This window comes from Lepus europaeus, chromosome 7 (assembly GCF_033115175.1).
Source record: "Lepus europaeus isolate LE1 chromosome 7, mLepTim1.pri, whole genome shotgun sequence".
Lineage (NCBI taxonomy): Eukaryota > Metazoa > Chordata > Mammalia > Lagomorpha > Leporidae > Lepus > Lepus europaeus.
Window position 1 is genome coordinate 14188852 of NC_084833.1, and position 17228 is coordinate 14206079.

A 17228-nucleotide genomic window follows, 5' to 3' on the forward strand; every position below is an offset into this window, starting at 1 on the left:
AACTCCTGCAAACTCTCTGCGATGCTATTTCTTCATCTGTAGAATGCAACAGTGTGTTATGAAAGCTGATAGTGGTGCTGGCTCAAGTCAGCAGCCAAGTCCATTGCTCATCCCAACCCTTAAATGAAATGGTGAACCTGGGGTGTGAGCTCCAGAGAGAACAATGGGGAAGGAGGTCTGTCCCTACCACCTCCCTCATGAGGGAGGTCTCAAGCTGGAAATCCAGAGACCAGGGCTTTGGATCCTGGCATTAACCAATCCTCCCACAGTCAGGTAGATAAGCTGAGGGTTTGGTCCCTTGGGCAAGGCAGATAATGGCTGATTAGTAATGACCATTGCTCTGCAATTAGGCCCAGAAGTGACCTCCTAGTTACTTCTCTATTTGTGGGTCCCTTGGGCTAGCAGAGGAGGGGAAAGGAACCCAGGCTCTCTGGGCCATTTCCTTGCTGCTCTGGAGAGTTGAACTGGAATGTGGGCAGCAAAGATGCACTGCCCATTAGGACAACCCAGAATTAAGTCGCCCCCTCCCTATCTAAGTGGTCCTGGTGGAGAGATCCTGCAAAGTTAGAGCTCAACCTTTGCTGGCCTCTCTTTGAATGGCAATGAATTTGGCTGGAACTCAGTCAGTTAAAATTTTGATATTTTGTTCATCATGGATATTTTGCCTTAATTCTTATTTTTAAGAAAGATCTCATGTGGCATGGCAGATTAAGCCATTACCTGCAGTGCCGACATCCCATATGGGTGCTGTTCATGTCCTGGCTGCTGCATTTCCAATACAGCTCCCTGCTAATGTGCCTGGGAAAGAAGCAGAGGGTGGCTCAAGTCCTTGGGTCCCTGCGATACATGTGGGAGATCCAGAAGAAGCTCCTGGCTTCAGCCTGGCCCAAATCTGACTGTTGTGGCTGTTTGAAGAATGAATCAGCAGATGGAAGATCTCTCTCTGTACTTCTGCCTTTCAAATAAATAAATAAAGCTTTTTTAAAAAGATCCCACTAAAGTATTATTTCCCAAGATTATTTCAATCCTGGGTCTTTTTGGTGCCTCTTTAAGATTTGTACTTGAGAGAAATGCCTCATTTGCCTGACCCTGGCCCTGACCCTGGTGGGGACAGAGGACTGGCCAGAGATGGGAGGTAAGGGTAGAGTGTGAGGGTGATTGTCAGAGTGTCTGCATAAGGTTTTTTTTTTATTAGATAGGCAGAGTTAGACAGAGAGAGAGAGACAGAAAGAAAGGTCTTCCTTCCATTGGTTCACCCCCAAATGGCAGCTACAGCTGGCGTGCTGTGCCGATCTGAAGCCAGGAGCCAGGTGCCTCCTCCTGGTCTCCCATGAGGGTGCAGGGGCCCAAGCACTTGGGCCATCCTCCACTGCCCCCCCCCCCCCGGTGACAGCAGAGAGCTGGACTGGAAGAGGAGCAATCAGGACTAGAACCTGGCTCCCATATGGAATGCCAGCGCCGCAGGTGGAGGATTAACCAAGTGAGCCATGGTGCCGGCCCCTGCATAAGGTTTTTTTTATCCCAGCTCTTTGCCAGCCCTGAAGACACACTCTGAGGTTGGACAAATTGGCACATCGTTGGTGATCCCCAAATGCTCTCTTCCTATGGTGCAGACCAGTGGGAGGTGCTCCTGCATTAAAGGGTATTGTTGAATGCTATAGGGCCACTTTAGCAGGCATAGATAATAGTTATGCCTGGATAACTGGCATGACATCTGGGGCTGTTTCAAGCAAGCCAGAGTGTATGAGCTAACATGTGAGGCACAGACCCTGCAGGCCCAGCACAGACAAAAAGGCATGACTGAGCAAACCTTATCAGTTCCATTGCTGCCCACCCCAGCCTGAAGCAACCATCCTGGCCCCTCCCCACATCCCCATATGCCTAATATAAGAGCTTCTCCTGGGGGCACAGCAGCCAAAAGCACTGAGAGCAGAGGCCTCAGGTTCTCGGACGGTGAGTGCTCTCTTGGCTGCCCAGGGAGGTGAGTCCAGTATCTGGGGGTAAGCAGGACCTTATATGGCCACTGTCCTTCCGCTTCTCCTTCTGAAGCACAAGTGAAACCAGCTCTGACTTTGCACAGCCCTGTTCCTGCAGGGGTGGTGTCTGGGCTGAGTGTGCTCCCAGGGAGCAGTGATCGGAAGTCTCAGGAACAAAGGATTTTGTTCCCGGATCACCTGTCTTCCCCATTCCTTTCCTAGTCACCCCAGCCCATGGTAGGAGGGGGAAGCCATCTCGTTGGCCTTTCAATCAATCATTTAGACAAATGTCTCATTTACACCACCTGCCACAGGTTGTTCTGGACCCACAAGGACAGACCCAAGAAAGAAGGCGAGGCCGTGTTGCCCACAAAAGACTAAGAGATGAAAGCCTCCTTGCTCATGCCCTTTCTCCTGCTGGTGACAGCGTCTGCTCTTCATCGGGGTAAGTCCTCTCCTTCCTTCTCATCTACCTTTCTCTTTTCTATGCCCTTTGATTTACCTTCAACTGATCCAGCTCCTCCTGGTAAGATTTCTCCTGGACTCAGAGCTGGGAATGGACCTTTTGTTGGGGATCCTGCTAAGGAAAGGACACTCATCTGTCAGGAGGAAGGCTGGAGACTGTTCTAGGCTCCTCATATGTGCTTGCTCTTTTCCCACTGTGCACAGCTGGGATGTCAGCCAGAAGTCAAGTGCTCATGTATTTCAGTGTGTGATCTCTGCTTGCTCTGTCTTGGCTCCAGATGGCATCTCCACTAGCAAAGCTGGAGCGGGACTGTTGGAGCTGTCCGCGGTCCTGGAATAGGGAGTGCCCTATTACCCTGTGACCAAGTGCCCTGTTACCGCCTCTCCCCAGAGAATGACGCCCCCCTTTTGGAAAGCCTAGAGATGGAATCAGACTGGGACCAGGATCTGGATGGCTCAGGGGAGCAGGAGGAAGAGTTGGCCCTGACCGAGGAAAGGATTCAGTCAATGGGAGAGGATGACCAAGATGCCATGGAATCGGACCCAGCTGTCTTAGATGAGGACTTGCAGTGCCCCAGGGAAGAGGACACAGTTCAAATGCAGGGAGGTCCTGGGTGTAAGACCTGCCACTTCCGGTTGGTGAAGAGTCCAAAGACTTTTAAAGAAGCTGAGGTGAGTGGTAGGAAGCTGCTGTGGGGTACCTGGGGGAGGGGCAGAGAGTGGCTGCAACCTTCATGCCTTATTCCTTTACATTAGTGGTTCTCAAAGCCTAGTCTCAGGATTGTCTGGAAGTCTTACATCAGAACACCTGCAGGTTTTCTTTATAGCGAATTCCCAGCTGGTATTGACACGTCGATGGTATGAAATTTTGGAGGATGGCTCTTTGAAAACCACTGACTTAGATAAAAGCCTTTGCTATTGGATATATCTGTGTTAAATCCTGCCTCTGCCTTCCCTTGGCTGTGCTACCTAGGAGGCTGTTTCAACTCCTAGTGCTTCAGTTTCTTTGTTTATAACATGAAGAAATACAGTTGTTGCTCAGCATAAGTGGAGGACTGGCTCCAGGACTTCTCATGGATACCAAAATCCATGGATGATCAATTCCTGTAAATAAAATGGTATAGTGGCTGCATGTAATCCATGCATATATTTCCATATACCTTAAATCATGTCCAGGCTACCCATAACACCTGATGCTGTGCACATAGCTGTTGTATCTTTTTGTCTAGGGAATAGTGACAAGAAAAAAGACACATGAAATTTTTTGAATAATTCTGATGCACCATTGGTTAAATTCATGGATATGCAATTGAAGGATACAGAGGGCCAACTGTAGACTGCTACAGCTTTAAAGCTGTGGTGAGGTTAAATGTGATAATATGTGGAGAGTATTGTGAATAAATGCTCAATAAATGGTGGCTATAATTATTAAGAATATTACCATTTTCTGCAAAAATGTTCTGATAACTGATTAAGAGGCAAAAGATAGGATTGAGCAAGGCAAGTACATCCCTCCTTGCCTACCTGCAAAGGGATGTGGGGCTTTCCTGGTGGAAATATAGGAACTTGAGGGAAAGGAGAGTGAATTCTTTTTTTTTGACAGGCAGAGTGGATAGTGAGAGAGAGAGACAGAGGGAAAGGTCTTCTTTTTTGCCGTTGGTTCACCCTCCAAAGGCTGCTGTGGCTGGCGCATCTCGCTGATCCGAAGCCAGGAGCCAGGTGCTTCTCCTGGTCTCCCATGCGGGTGCAGGGCCCAAGCACTTGGGCCATCCTCCACTGCCTTCCTGGGCCATAGCAGAGAGCTGGCCTGGAAGAGGGGCAACCGGGATAGAATCCGGCGCCCCGACCGGGACTAGAACCCTGTGTGCCGGCGCCGCAAGGTGGAGGATTAGCCTGTTAAGCCATGGCGCCGGCCCAGGAGAGTGAATTCTCTACCCTATCTTGTCTCTCTGCAGAAAGTCTGCAAGAAATGCTATAAGGGCAACCTGGTCTCCATTCACAGCTATAGTTCCAATAAGCGTGTTCTCTGTCTGGCCAGTGCAGTCAACCAGGCCCAGGTCTGGATTGGAGGCATCCGCAAATGCTGGGTAAGTCAGAAACCAATTGTCAGGTCCAAAGAGTTCTTTCTTTTCTTACAGATTGATTGATTGATTTTGAAGAAACAGTTACACACACACACACACATAGAAAGAGCGAGAGAGAGAGGGAGAGAATATCTTTCATCCACTGGTGGTTCACGCCCCCAAATGGCCACAACGGCTGGGGCTGACCCCGGGTGAATCTAGGAGGGTGGAACTCTATCCAGATCTCCCACATGGGTGGCAGGGGCCCTAGAACTTGGGTCATCTTCTGCTGCTTTCCCAGGTGCATCCATAAGGAGTTGGATTGGAAGTGGAACAGTGGGGACTCTAACTGGTGTGCATGTTGGATGTTAGTGTTGTGAACGGTGGCTTAACCCACTGCACCACAACTCCAGCCCTGAAGGATTCTTTCTGATTGATTGTCCTAAGGCAGCACCTGATAAGGCCACACCTCAATCCAGCTGCCAAGGAGTTCTTGGAGTGACAGGCTGGAGCTGGCTTGTACTGGCCTGGGAGAACTGATTCCACACTTCTCAGTGACTACATTCTTGTAGGTTGGGAACCAGCCATGATGGAAAAATGTACACCTAGGCAATGAGCGGTTGCTAAAATCAGGACTCCTTCCTACCCCTCAGCTTTCCCCCAGGAACAAGATGTCTTGAAACATGGATCAGGACATCGCTGGAGTTAGAAGACAGGCACCAGGCTCAGCTCAGTCACTCCCTAGTGGGAGGGCTTCCCTGCAGCCCAATTTCTCCAATTTTTTTTTTAAATGAGGACTTTCTCACAAGGGCGCTCTGGGATTGTGAATTAACAAGTGGATATATTGGACCCAGACACTTTGGTATGAAATCTTGGCATCCCAAGTAGTGTCTTTTTTTTTTTTTAACAGGCAGAGTTAGACAGTGAGAGAGAGAGAGACAGAGAGAAAGGTCTTCCTTTTTGCTGTTGGTTCACCCCCAAATGGCCGCTACAGCCGGCGCACTGCGCCAATCTGAAGCCAGGAGCCAGGCACCTCCTCCTGGTCTCCCATGCGGGTGCAGGGCCCATGCACTTGGGCCATCCTTCACTGCTCTCCCGGGCCACAGCAGAGAGCTGGCCTGGAAGAGGAGCAACCGGGACAGGATCGGTGCCCCAACTGCGACTAGAACCCGGGGTGCCGGCACCACAAATGGAGGATTAGCCTAGTGAGCTGCAGCACTGGCCCCAAGTGGTGTCTTAACTCCTGTGCCAAACGCCCACCCCGATGTGCTGTTACGGTGGGTGCTGAAGGTGTGCCAGTATCACTCGGTAGCTTGTCAGAACCACAGGCTGCTGGACCCCTTGCAGACCTCTGGACTCAGAATCTGCCTGTTAGTAAGCTCCTGAGGAGCAGTGTGTGTGCGCAGTACACGTACGGGAGGAGCCTGCTTGTGTGACAGCCCTGGAGAGAGAAGGCTGCTCTCTTGTTGCCTGCAGTCCTGCAGGGACGGGTCTCCAGGGCTCTGGCAGTGACAGTAGCCAGCAGTGGGTGTTCTCTGGGGCCCCTGGATCTGCCTGCTTCCTGGACCTTTGCCCTCTAATTTGACCCCTAGTTTCTCCTCTTCAAGAAATTCCGCTGGACAGATGGGAGCTGCTGGAATTTTTCCTTCTGGGCCTCAGGGCAGCCTGGGAATGGGCATGGCAACTGTGTGGCCCTGTGTACCAGAGGTGAGGGGGATGGGTCCCAGGGCAAGGAGAAGAAATCTCAGAGGCGGTCCCTCCCCTCTCCACAACTCATACCTCTCCCAGACTCTGCCTGGGGGGAGGGGTGGAGTGCTCTCTAGGGCACGGGGTGTTGGATGGAGGATCCTTTGTCGCCTGTGATGCAAGGGCGACAAATGGAGCGCCCGGTGAGATAAATAACAGCAGATGTGAATGTAAGGTGTGGATGGGGGAGAAGGTGGGACTGGGGTGGCTGGGAGACAGGACTCCAGCTGCGGCAGCTGCAGGGCTGCCAGGTGTGGTGGCTGAGGCCACTCGGCTGGCTTGGTGCCACGACAGGGCACCATTCACATCCCAGCTCCGCCACTCGCCGGCTGAGACTCGGGCAAGTGTTTAGCTACACAAAGCCTCGGTTTTCTCATCTGTGAAATGGGGATGATGACCACTCCCACCTCTTGGAGTCACGGTGAGATGCAAACTCTGTAGCCCATGTAAACCACTCAGCACACAGCCCGGGCCGACAAGGCTGGCGGATGACAGTGGCTGTCCAAGGGGCCGTGTGAGGTGTCGGGGGGGGGGGGGGGGGGGTAGGGGGGGTGGGGAGAAGGGGCGCATAGGCCGCACCCAGGCACGCAGCTAACGTCACTGCATTTTCCACTGCCAGGTGGCCGCTGGCAACGCATTCAGTGCTCCAGGAGGCGGCCCTTCATCTGCTCCTACTAGGCAGTGGGCGTGGGGACCACCTTGGGCGTGGGGACCACCTCGGAGCCTCCCCCTTCCCAGTGCCCGCTTCCTGTCCCTCCCTCTGCCGGTAATAAACGCAGACTGCCCACAGCACTTCCCGCCGCTCGTTTCTTCATTGCCCATTTTGGGGGACTTCCCCGGGTGTGTGTGTTGTAGCGGGGCCGGTGGGTGGAATCCTGGAAGCGTCCACTTTTGCTGGACGGGGACCGACGGGCGCCACCTGGAGGCGGAGCGCGGCCTGGCGGGCGCCCGGCTGGGGCCGGTCCCAGGCTCTGAGGCTGTCCCCTCTGCCACCCGCGAGCAACACTTGGGATTCAGCGTGGGGTGCATGGTGAAGCTGCTTTCCAAAATGGCAGTGAGAGCGCTGATGAAAGAGTTGGCGTGGAGTGTTGAGATCCCACTGGGGGGACCCAGGGACAAGTGGGGGAGAAAGTGGACTTCCTTTTCTTGGGCTTCTGATAATGGCCTCCATTCCCCCACTCTCAGCCACCTCTGTGTGAGTGCAAAGCTCTCGGCTCCTTCTGGGGTGTCCACCAGTCCACTCCCAGGAGGGGCGCAGGCCCCCTCCCTCCATCTCCTCCTGCCTGTGTGTGTGGAGGGGCACAGTCTTGGGGGGAGCTGCCTCCCTCCAGGAGGATCGAGGGCCAGAGGCGAGCAGGGGTTGGGGTGTCAGCATGGTTCCCACTTCCTCGCTGAGAGGGGTTGGGGTTCTTTGCTGTGTCCTGTGTGGGATGTTGGGTTCCAGGAAGGATTTGGTGAAGCAGGATACCCAATCCTGAGATTGGGTGTTAAGAGACTTCCTCGGGGCTGGCGCCGCGGCTCAACAGGCTAATCCTCTGCCTTGCAGAGGTTCTAGTCCCGGTTGCCTCTCTTCCAGGCCAGCTCTCTGCTGTGGCCAGGGAGTGCAGTGGAGGATGGCCCAAGTACTTGGGCCCTGCACCCGCATGGGAGACCAGGAAAAGCACCTGGCTCCTGCCATCGGATCAGCGCGGTGTGCCGGCCACAGCGCGCCAGCCACAGTGGCCATTGGGGAGTGAACCAACGGCAAAAGGAAGACCTTTCTTTCTGTCTCTCTCTCTCACTGTCCACTCTGCCTGTCAAAAAAAAAAAAGAGAGAGAGAGAGAGAGAGAGAGAGAGAGACTTCCTTGGGATGTATTTCTACAAGGGACCCAGGGAGAGTATGCAAGAATTTGTGTGTGCACAAGCCCATGTGTGCATATGCACACAAGTCAATCTTTGCATGTACGCACCTGCATACGTGGGCATCCATGTGGGCAAAAGTGCATGGTTCTGTATGAGACCCTGTGCATTGGTATGTTGTCCGGGTGTGATTACATTTAGAGCTCTCTATTTTTCTGGGTGTGTCTGTGTGCTTGTGTAGTTTTGCAACCATGCATGCTTGGATCATGTGCAGGCATGTATGTGTAAGCTCTTTCTCTTTGACCAGTTGGTGTGTGGGTGTGCATGTGTCAGGGTGTTTCTTCACATGGTGCGTTTCTGTGTGTGTATGTATATGTGTGTGTGTGTGTGTGTATACGTGTCTATTTAGACAGACAGCTGGTGGATGTGGGTTTAGGAACAGAAAGAAGAGTTCTCCCAGATGTGCTGTTCCCCAGAGTGCTGGAGTTGAGGGACTAGGATAAGATCAGAGAGCCCTGGGGAAAGTGGCTGTGGAGAGGCAGGAGGGATGGGTCCCTTGGACAAGCCTCTGGCGTCAGGAGAATGGGCCCTGGCATTGCCACAAACTTTACCAGTGCTGGACCCCAGGAGTTGTCTCTAGGCAATGGGCTTGTCCTCAGCAGAGGTGCCTGTGGCTGCCCTGGATGCAGACTGGGACAGGGGGCTCCTACGCAGGGCATGCAAGGGGAGCTACCTGGGAGGAGGCTCCCCTGGGAGTAGGGCCCCCACCCAGGTCTCTGCGCCACACACTGTGACATGAGAGTTCCTGATGCTGTGCTTTTTTTTTTTTTTTTTTTTTGACAGGCAGATTTAGACAGTGAGAGAGAGAAAGAGACAGACAGAGAGAAAGGTCTTCCTTTGCCATTGGTTCACCCCCCAAATGGCCACTTTGGCCAGTGCGCTGCACCGATCTGAAGCCAGGAGCCAGGGGCTTCCTCCTGTCTCCCATGCAGGTGCAGTGGAGGGCCATCCTCCACTGCATTCCCAGGCTACAGCAGAGAGCTGGATGGGAAGAGGAGCAACCGGGACAGAATCTGGCGCCCCGACCGGGACTAGAACCCGGGGTGCCGGTGCCACAGGCGGTAGATTAGCCAAGTGAGCCGTGGCACCGGCCAATGCTGTGCTTTTTAAAAAAACAGTGGACTCTGGCTGCAGGGGCTGGGAAGGAAAGGCAGTAGGGGAAACTGTGTGGGTCATTCGGGAGTGGGATTTCAGCTGAATGCTATGCCCCTTTTTATAAACTTCTGCTTAACTCTAGCCCAACCCAGTAGCACAACATTAGCCAAAACCAGGGGTGCATGTAGAGAGGAGGAGGGAAGGGGGCTAAGACCCCATCCAGACTAAAGACTACGTGAAGCAGCACGGAGTAGCTGACGTCTCTCAAATCTCCAGCACTATCAGTTACTGGGCCTTAACTTCAACCCTTATATATTCATTCCTCTGGCTTTTTAAGGCCTTCCAATCTCGACTAAGCCTTGATTAAAAAGCAAGTACTCTAGAGAGAAGAAGTTACCCAGAACGTTGTCTATTAAAAGCCCTGGGAGGCTGATTGGCACCTTGCAGAGAACAAGGTCTTGTGGGAAGGAACGCAGAGGGGAAGGATGTGTGGAATTGTCAGTGGGTTTGGCGGAGGTGGGCTGGGCGGGGGAGAAGAGAAGTTATTTTTAAAAAGAGAGATAATGAAGCAGAGACAGCGCTGTGTTTGCCATCTTCTCTCCCTGGAGACCCACAAAGACTACATTTCCCAGGATTCCTAGCAGCCAAGGTGTGCTCTGCACCTGGCTGTCAAATCCAAACATGGGAATGTTATTGCAGCAAAGCCTGGTTCAGCCTAACTACCACATAGAGAAGAGAGGGTGCCAACAACTTTTCTGGCTTTTCCCAGACACGTACAGCACAGAATCCAAGATCCCAGACTCCGGAGTCATAACGTTCCAGGTGATCCAAGCCCCAGTTCTCCCATTTCAGCTTTTTAAAATCAGAGTAAGCCCCTGCTTCTTCTTTTTTTTTTTTTTTTTTTTTTTTTTTTTTTTTTTTTGACAGGCAGAGTGGATAGTGAGAGAGAGAGACAGAGAGAAAGGTCTTCCTTTTTGCCGCTGGTTCACCCCCCAATGGCCGCTGCAGCCGGCTCATCGCGCTGATCCGAAGCCAGGAGCCAGGTGCTTCTCCTGGTCTCCCATGCGGGTGCAGGGCCCAAGCACTTGGGCCATCCTCCACTGCCTTCCCGGGCCATAGCAGAGAGCTGGCCTGGAAGAGGGGCAACCGGGATAGAATCCGGCGCCCCAACCGGGACTAGAACCCGTTGTGCCGGCACCGCAAGGTGGAGGATTAGCCTGTTAAGCCACGGCGCCGGCCGCCCCTGCTTCTTATGTCTCACATTTTACCCACTCTTTGTCAATGATGAGCAACTGATGCATGTTAGCTTTTATGTCGAGTAGTGCTAGGAATGACCGTGGGTGCCAGTTCCAATGTCCCTGCCCCTGTGCATTTCATTTGCCTTCAAGCCGGTCTGATAACCAATCACCCAACCTCTCCCCACAGTGGGTGTGAGGGTCCCTGCGATTGTGTTGGTGCCTGGAGTAAGTTGACCACGACACGACAGAGACACGAGAGCTGCTGTTATTACTACTGAGAGTAACCTTGCATCTGGCACGCAGGAGAGTAACTGGGTTCAGACATGGGGAGGATGGCACCAGGCTCACACACGCGCACTGGCAGGCTCAGGATGGCCTGGCAGGAGGACCACCCCAGTCTAGGGGCTGGGGAGGCCCTGGGGTCCCTACCAGGACACAGCCACCTCCGTATCCCCCTCAGAGAGCATCTCTGGGAGCCGGCCTCAGTCCAGCCTCCTGAGAGCTGGGACTCCTGGGTGGAGAACGTGGCACTGCCTTCACTGATACCTCTGTCTGCTGGAGAAATGAAGTCTGGTCAGACCTCCAGGCACAGCTCAGTTCCTGGGGCTGGCCCTGGTCAGAGGGGGGCACTATCCCACTGTCCTGAGGATGGGGCTGTGGGTGAAGGAAGGGGCAGGGGGCCGCGACTGGGGGTCTTACCCCATCTCCCCCAGGAAGGGGGGTTCATTGGGGTGGGGCAGTATCTGAGCCCCCAGCATCTCCCACCGAGGGGCCAGCCCTCCATCTACGGGCAAGCTCATTCCTGCTAAGATCTCAAGGTGGGGCCCACACGCCAGCTCTTCCAGAGGCCGGTTCACTGCGAGGCTAATGAAACTTACACTCAGGACACTCACTTGCGGGTATCCTTCTAACACCTCCCTTTGTACTGTTTTTGGAAAGATATCCCCCCAACCCTGCGCCATACACACACATTGAATATGCTTAAGGTTTCACAGAACCTGGGTGTGTCCTGAGCTCTGCCCTGGTACAATTTCACCCACCTTGGCGGTGGCCAAGTCATTTGCCCTTTCTGGCTACAGTCTGTTCATCAGAAGCAGGAGCACTGGACAGGATGGTTTCGGAAGCCCCTTTGGGCTCCAGCCTGGCCAGTTGCTTAGTACCCAGAGAGGGCCAGGACTGGCTGACCAGCTTTGCAGGGCACTGGGCCTCCTGGTGCCTTTTCACCACTGTTTTAGGTGAGGATAGCTGGCCAAGATGAGACCCTAAGTCAGGGAAACCCCTTCCACCCTGGAGGTGTCCTGAGCTGGCTCCCGGAGCGAGGGGGTCCAGGTCTGTGTGTGGTCCCAGAAGGAGGACAGGAATGGTCCCTTCCCTGGTTTGGGTTCAGAGCTGTGGGGTGAGGTAGGGAAAAACTCACTCAGTTTCACCTCTTGTTTCCTTCTGGGTTTGGAACACCCCTCCCCAAGTCATAGATGAGAACCCCACAGGCCCCCTAACCTGTGACCTGAGTTCCTAGGAAAGTGGGGACTTACTCTATGGACCTGGTCAGGGGGCAGCTGAGCCACAGGGGCACACGCCTCCCCCCGGGGGGACTCATTCTCTCGTGGGTGTGGGCGATGGAGTCAGACCTGGGGTTCAGAATCCAGCTCTCCTGCTCTCTGGCTGTGTGGCCTGGGGAAAATGACTCAGTCTCTCTGAGCCTCCAAAACAGGGAAACGAGTATGTAGCTTGTGGGATTATTCTAAGGATTAAATGAGATAGTGCATGTGAAAGTGCCCGGTACCACGTAGCCCTTGTGGCCACTTGTCCCTACTGTTATGATCTCTACTTGTTGGAAAGGGGATGACTCAGGTGCTGCTGCCCTGGGTCGGGTAGAGGCAGGCAGGGAGCAGGGGTGAGGGTGCAATCTTAGTGGGAGCAGTACCTGTCTGCTGGAGCAATGGGAGGCCCAAGGCCTGGGTCCTGGCAATGGCCTCATGGAATGGGCAACAGAAATGACAACCCCTCTTCCCCCCATCCACCTTGCCCAGGAAGGGCTCCCCTGTCAGAGATCTGCAGCCCATGGGTGAGTACCGGACTCTGGGCAAAGGCCCTAGTGGCCAATGGAGAAGGCTCCGGAATCTGTGGACTGCTTCTCCTCCGTGGTCTGGTCACTGGGGTCCATGGTGTTGGCCGAGGCAGTGACCTTCAGTGTTGTCTCGTTCACCTACAGGTAGAAGGACTGGCATTGTCATGCTCTGCTACGGGCAGGCTTTGACAGGAGCGGGAGTAAGGCCCATGGCTTGCCCACTAGGGAAGCTAGGGCAAGTCTGTGTGATTCCAACAAGACTCTTTCCACGTCCCCAAGGGCAATCAGACACTGGAGCTGTGCCATGCAGGGTTTGTGTTCCCCAGAAAAGGAGAGGGGATGAAGTTCAGGTGAGGATGCTGGCGGTGATGACCCCAAGATTTTCTGCAGGGTCCACTCTTAGCCACACCCCTCTCGTCTGAGGTTGTTTGTATGCTGAGGCCCAGTGAACTCCCCTGAGAGCCCCCGAGTGTCCCCCGAGAGTCCCCGAGGTCCAGCGCCCCTCCATGCCCTGTTTCCCTCTACCTTTCATGCTCCCCCGCCTCCAACTCACTTCCTCGAACTTCTTGGCTTTGTACTGGTCGGCCCCCTTGAGGAAGTTGAGCAGGATGATGTCACAGAGAACAGTTCCCTGGGGAGGGGAGGCGCACAGGCTCAGAGGAGCTCTCTGGCCTGGACAGGAGCAGGGTGGCTGGAAGAGGTGGGCTCGGGAGGCCCCTGAGCTGCCCGCGCCCTCCCTGGACGGAACTGCCCTTGGCAGACAACAGACCAGAGATAAGCTTCGAGTCCCTCAGCGAGGGCTGACTGAGGTTTGCTCTTAGAAAAGATCCCAGGGGCTTTGCAGGATGTCTTCATGGCCCCCTTCCCAGCTCCAGACCACAGCTGTGCAGACAGAGGGTGGAGACGTGGAGGGACAGAGGGGGAGGAGTCCCCACCTTGCCCAGGTGGGTTGCATTCCTCGTTAAGGAGTCTCGGGTTTGTGGAAACCCCTGAGTTTCTTTTCTCACCTTCACGGTGAGACTATAGGCAGGTAGCTTCAGCAGGAAATGAGCTCTTGAGACTCCAGCCCTGGGTGGGCTCAGCTTAGGTGGTGGGGAGGAGGACTTCATGTTCTAGGTAGAAGCGGGCCTTACGCCTGCCCACCCAACCATGCCACCCTGGGCCCTACCCTGGAGGGGCTGAACTCACCACTCCCACGGATGTAAAGGCTGCCACGGAGCTGATGATGGTGGGGATGATGTTGAACTTGCCTGCCTGGATGCACAAAGACCGAAGCGAGTGGGCAGAGGGCTCAGCGGGGTAAGGGTAAGGCCTAGGCTAAGCCAGAGGGACTGTGGAGCCACAAGGGCCCTTGGCGGATGAGCAGATTCCACCCCGTCATAGTACAGGTGGAGGTGGGAGATGGGATCAGCCCAGGGTTTCAAAGTTGGTCAGTGGCAGAACCCTGCCCCTCCCCCAGGGGAGCCTTTTCAGGGCCCAGGAACCGGTCTGGGCCACCTCCCCGGTCCACCCAGCTGCCCAGCCTGGGGACTCACATTCCCATATACCAGCACGTCGAAGCGGATGCCGAACGCCTTGAGCAGGGTGCGGTACTCACTGCCGTTCTCCATCTTGTAATACTTGGCAAACCTGGAGGCGAGAGGTAAAGGTGGGTCCCACCATGGGCTCCTTTCTCTTCTGCCTGAATGCCAGTGGTCCCCTAGAGCCCCGTGGCCCTCACCAACCTTGGCAAGACACCTGCCGTGGTCCTCTCAGGGGACCATCTGTGCAGACATCATCCTGGGGAGTTGTTAGAATCCCAGGGACTCGGCAACATCCCTGTAGGTGGGGCCCGAGACCCTGCCTTCTAAATACTTTGTCTAAATGATTCTGATATCTAATGACAGGCTTCTCCAGTGCTACATGGTGGGGTTTCCAGGACCCAGCTCATTACAGATGCCCCACCACGGGGGGTGCTTCTCGGCTTGCCCGGGCTCAAAGCCTGGCTCTGCCACTTGCTGGCTGTGCACCCTTGGGCCAGTTACTTAACCTCTCTGAGACTGTCCTTGCTTCTGAGTGGGAACAATACAAACGCCCTGCTTCAAGGGGCTGCAGTGAGAACTGAGTGAAACCGCATGTACTGGGCTTTTGCACTCAGAAGGTGGTTAAGTACCTGGGAAATGCTCGCTGATTGTTGTCAGTGCTGAGGAAACAGGTTGTGCCTGCGGGGTGACACCTCCTCTCCTCTCACCCTGGCCACACACCTACCGGGTTCTGTTTTTCAAATGAGCCTCTGGGGGCCTCAAAGCACCCAGAGGTCCCCCACTGCTGGGACTCAGCACTGGATTTGCCCCAGTGGGACACCTTGTCCTCTACGCCTTCTCTCTGCGTTGGCTGCTGGGGGCTGGGAATGGTGCTGGGGACTTCTGAGGAGGGTCTCATCCTCACCACCAACAGCTGTGGGCGTCCTGTCCCCACGGGGCTGGTGGCTGCGGTGGGGAAGGGCTTTACTCAGTGCCGGGCTTGGGATTCGAGTTGCATGGGTCCTTGGCTCCCTGAGCCAGGGCCATTTCCCCCCTGGGTCTGCCCAGCGTAGGCAAGGCCCCTACACTAGCACAGAGTCACCCCTCTGGGCCACTGCTCCACAGCTGGAGGATGGGGTCCTCATGCCAGTGTCTTTGGTATGTAGGAGTAAGTGAGCCGAGTCAGAGGCCCAGCAGACTGAACACCCTGGCCTTTCCTGTGAGTGTGTGGGGTTGACACGGATGGGGTGCTGGCTGCTCCCCTTGCGGGCTCCCGATCCCTGCAGATTCCCAAGCCTCTCCCAGGAGGAAGAGGGGCTGTAGATACTCCTCCCCTCGCAGTGTCACTGCTGGCTGTGACGTCCCTCCCCAGGGCACTTGCTTTGCACACTGCACAGCAGTGAGAAGGAACTCACAGCCCAAGCAAATCAATAACGGAGGGGCTGCAGATGTGGGAGGCACGAACCTGGGATGGGGAAGCGTCACCTTCCACCAGGAAACACAGGCCGCCGTCTGCTCCGGCTGCCATGCAGAAATCTTTGCAGCCAGAAAGAAACCAGTCTAAATCCCGTCTCCACCACTTGCTAGGGGTCTTTTATGTTACTTAGCCCTCGGGGTGTCAGTTTCCTTATTTATACCAATGGGTATGCTAGGGACACCTGGCAGGTCTGCTGGGAATGTGGGTAAACAGAGACCAGGCCTTCCGTGCAGGCACCATTGTGGGGTCCCTGTGTTAAATTCTGTCTGCTCTTATGCATGCATGTGCTGTCCCTACTCTGCCCAGCTCTGGGCCCTGGGCACTGCTTCCAGCAGCTCCTAGGTTTAGCCAGTGGCAAGGGCAACAGGGCATTAGAGGGTGGGAGGCAGGAAAGGTCAAGGCGCTTAGTCTCCTGGGCCTCTGACAGGGGCTTGATCCCCACCTCCATCACCACTAAGGCCAAGAACCTGTGGCACAGTCCCTGTCCTGCAGCCTTGGCTCCCTCCAGGTTCTGGGACCTGCTCCCTCTGCGTGCCGCGCCAGCCTCAGTGGGAGCTGCTTCCAGTGTTGCCAGTGCTAGGCTCCTTCACTGTCCCTCCATGCAATTGCTCCTCTTGAGCCTGTCCACTCTTTCCTCCCAGGACACCTCCTGCCCCCACCCCACCCCACCACCCCCATTCTGCAGAGGAGGAAGCTCAGGCTTGGAGAGCTGCATCTGGGCCATGGAGGGATGAGTGCAGGAGAACTGGGGCCATATTTTCTGTCTCTGCTATGCTTGAGCGTGGCCAGAGCCCATGGCCTTGGTGAGGCACCTGTTGCCCTTGTGAGGCTGAAAACTGTGGCCAGAAAAGTGTGTCGGGGGCAGCTTGATCCCACAAGGTGTTTCACGTAGGTTCTGCAGTAGAAGGGAAAAGCAGGCTTAGGCGAGAGGATCTTCTCCACAGAATAAGACCTACAGTAGGCCAGCACCGTGGCTCAATAGGCTAATCTTCCACCTGCGGCGCTTGCACACCAGGTTCTAGTCCCGGTCGGGGCACCGGATTCTGTCCCGGTTGCCCCTCTTCCAGGCCAGCTCTCTGCTGTGGCCCGGGAGTGCAGTGGAGGATGGCCCAAGTGCTTGGGCCCTGCACCCACATGGGAGACCAGGAGGAAGCACCTGGCTCCTGGCTTTGGATCAGTGCGGTGCGCTGGCTGCAGCGTGCTGGCCACGGCGGCCATTGGAGGGTGAACCAATGGAAAAGGAAGACCTTTCTCTCTGTCTCTCTCTCACTGTCCACTCTGCCTGTCAAAAACAAACAAACAAACAAACAAAAAACCTACAGTAACCATCAGTAGGGCCACAGAAAGGAGGTGATAGGAAGTACAGCCCCTTAGCTGGAGAAGAAAAGACATGGAGGTCAGGGACAGTGGGAAAAACCAGCTACGGTGTGGGAGGTGGCCAGAGAGAGCTTCACGGATCAGGACAATGAGAGCGACTCTGCTATGGCCCGGGAAGGCAGTAGAAGATGGCCCAAGTTCTTAGGCCCCTGCACCCACGTGGGAGACCCGGAAGAAGCTCCTGGCTCTTGGCTTCGGATTGGTGCAGCTCCAGCTGTTACGGCCATCTGGGGAGTGAACCAATGGATGGAAGACCTCTCTCTGTCTCTACCTCTCTCTGTAACTCTGTCTTTCAAATAAATAAAATAAATCTTTTTTAAA

The 17228-nt window shown here is 54.9% G+C and overlaps 2 protein-coding genes across 2 annotated transcripts in view; one reads left to right on the plus strand and one right to left on the minus strand.

Annotated features, from left to right (window-relative positions):
- The first annotated feature begins 2360 nt into the window (after positions 1–2360).
- PRG3 (proteoglycan 3, pro eosinophil major basic protein 2) lies at positions 2361–6928 on the plus strand. The gene is made up of 5 exons (XM_062197895.1): positions 2361–2421; positions 2833–3113; positions 4397–4528; positions 6097–6211; positions 6870–6928. The coding sequence occupies exons 1-5, from the start codon at positions 2361–2363 to the stop codon at positions 6926–6928; spliced, it is 648 nt and encodes a 215-aa protein (XP_062053879.1).
- A 5647-nt stretch (positions 6929–12575) lies between these two features.
- P2RX3 (purinergic receptor P2X 3) overlaps positions 12576–17228 on the minus strand; it is a 31024-nt gene continuing 26371 nt past the window's right edge. The window contains exons 9-12 of the mRNA XM_062197896.1: positions 14087–14180; positions 13740–13805; positions 13105–13182; positions 12576–12689 (exon numbers count right to left, since the gene is read on the minus strand). Coding sequence (XP_062053880.1) covers positions 12576–12689; positions 13105–13182; positions 13740–13805; positions 14087–14180 — 352 coding nt within the window. The remainder of the gene's footprint in view (positions 12690–13104; positions 13183–13739; positions 13806–14086; positions 14181–17228) is intronic.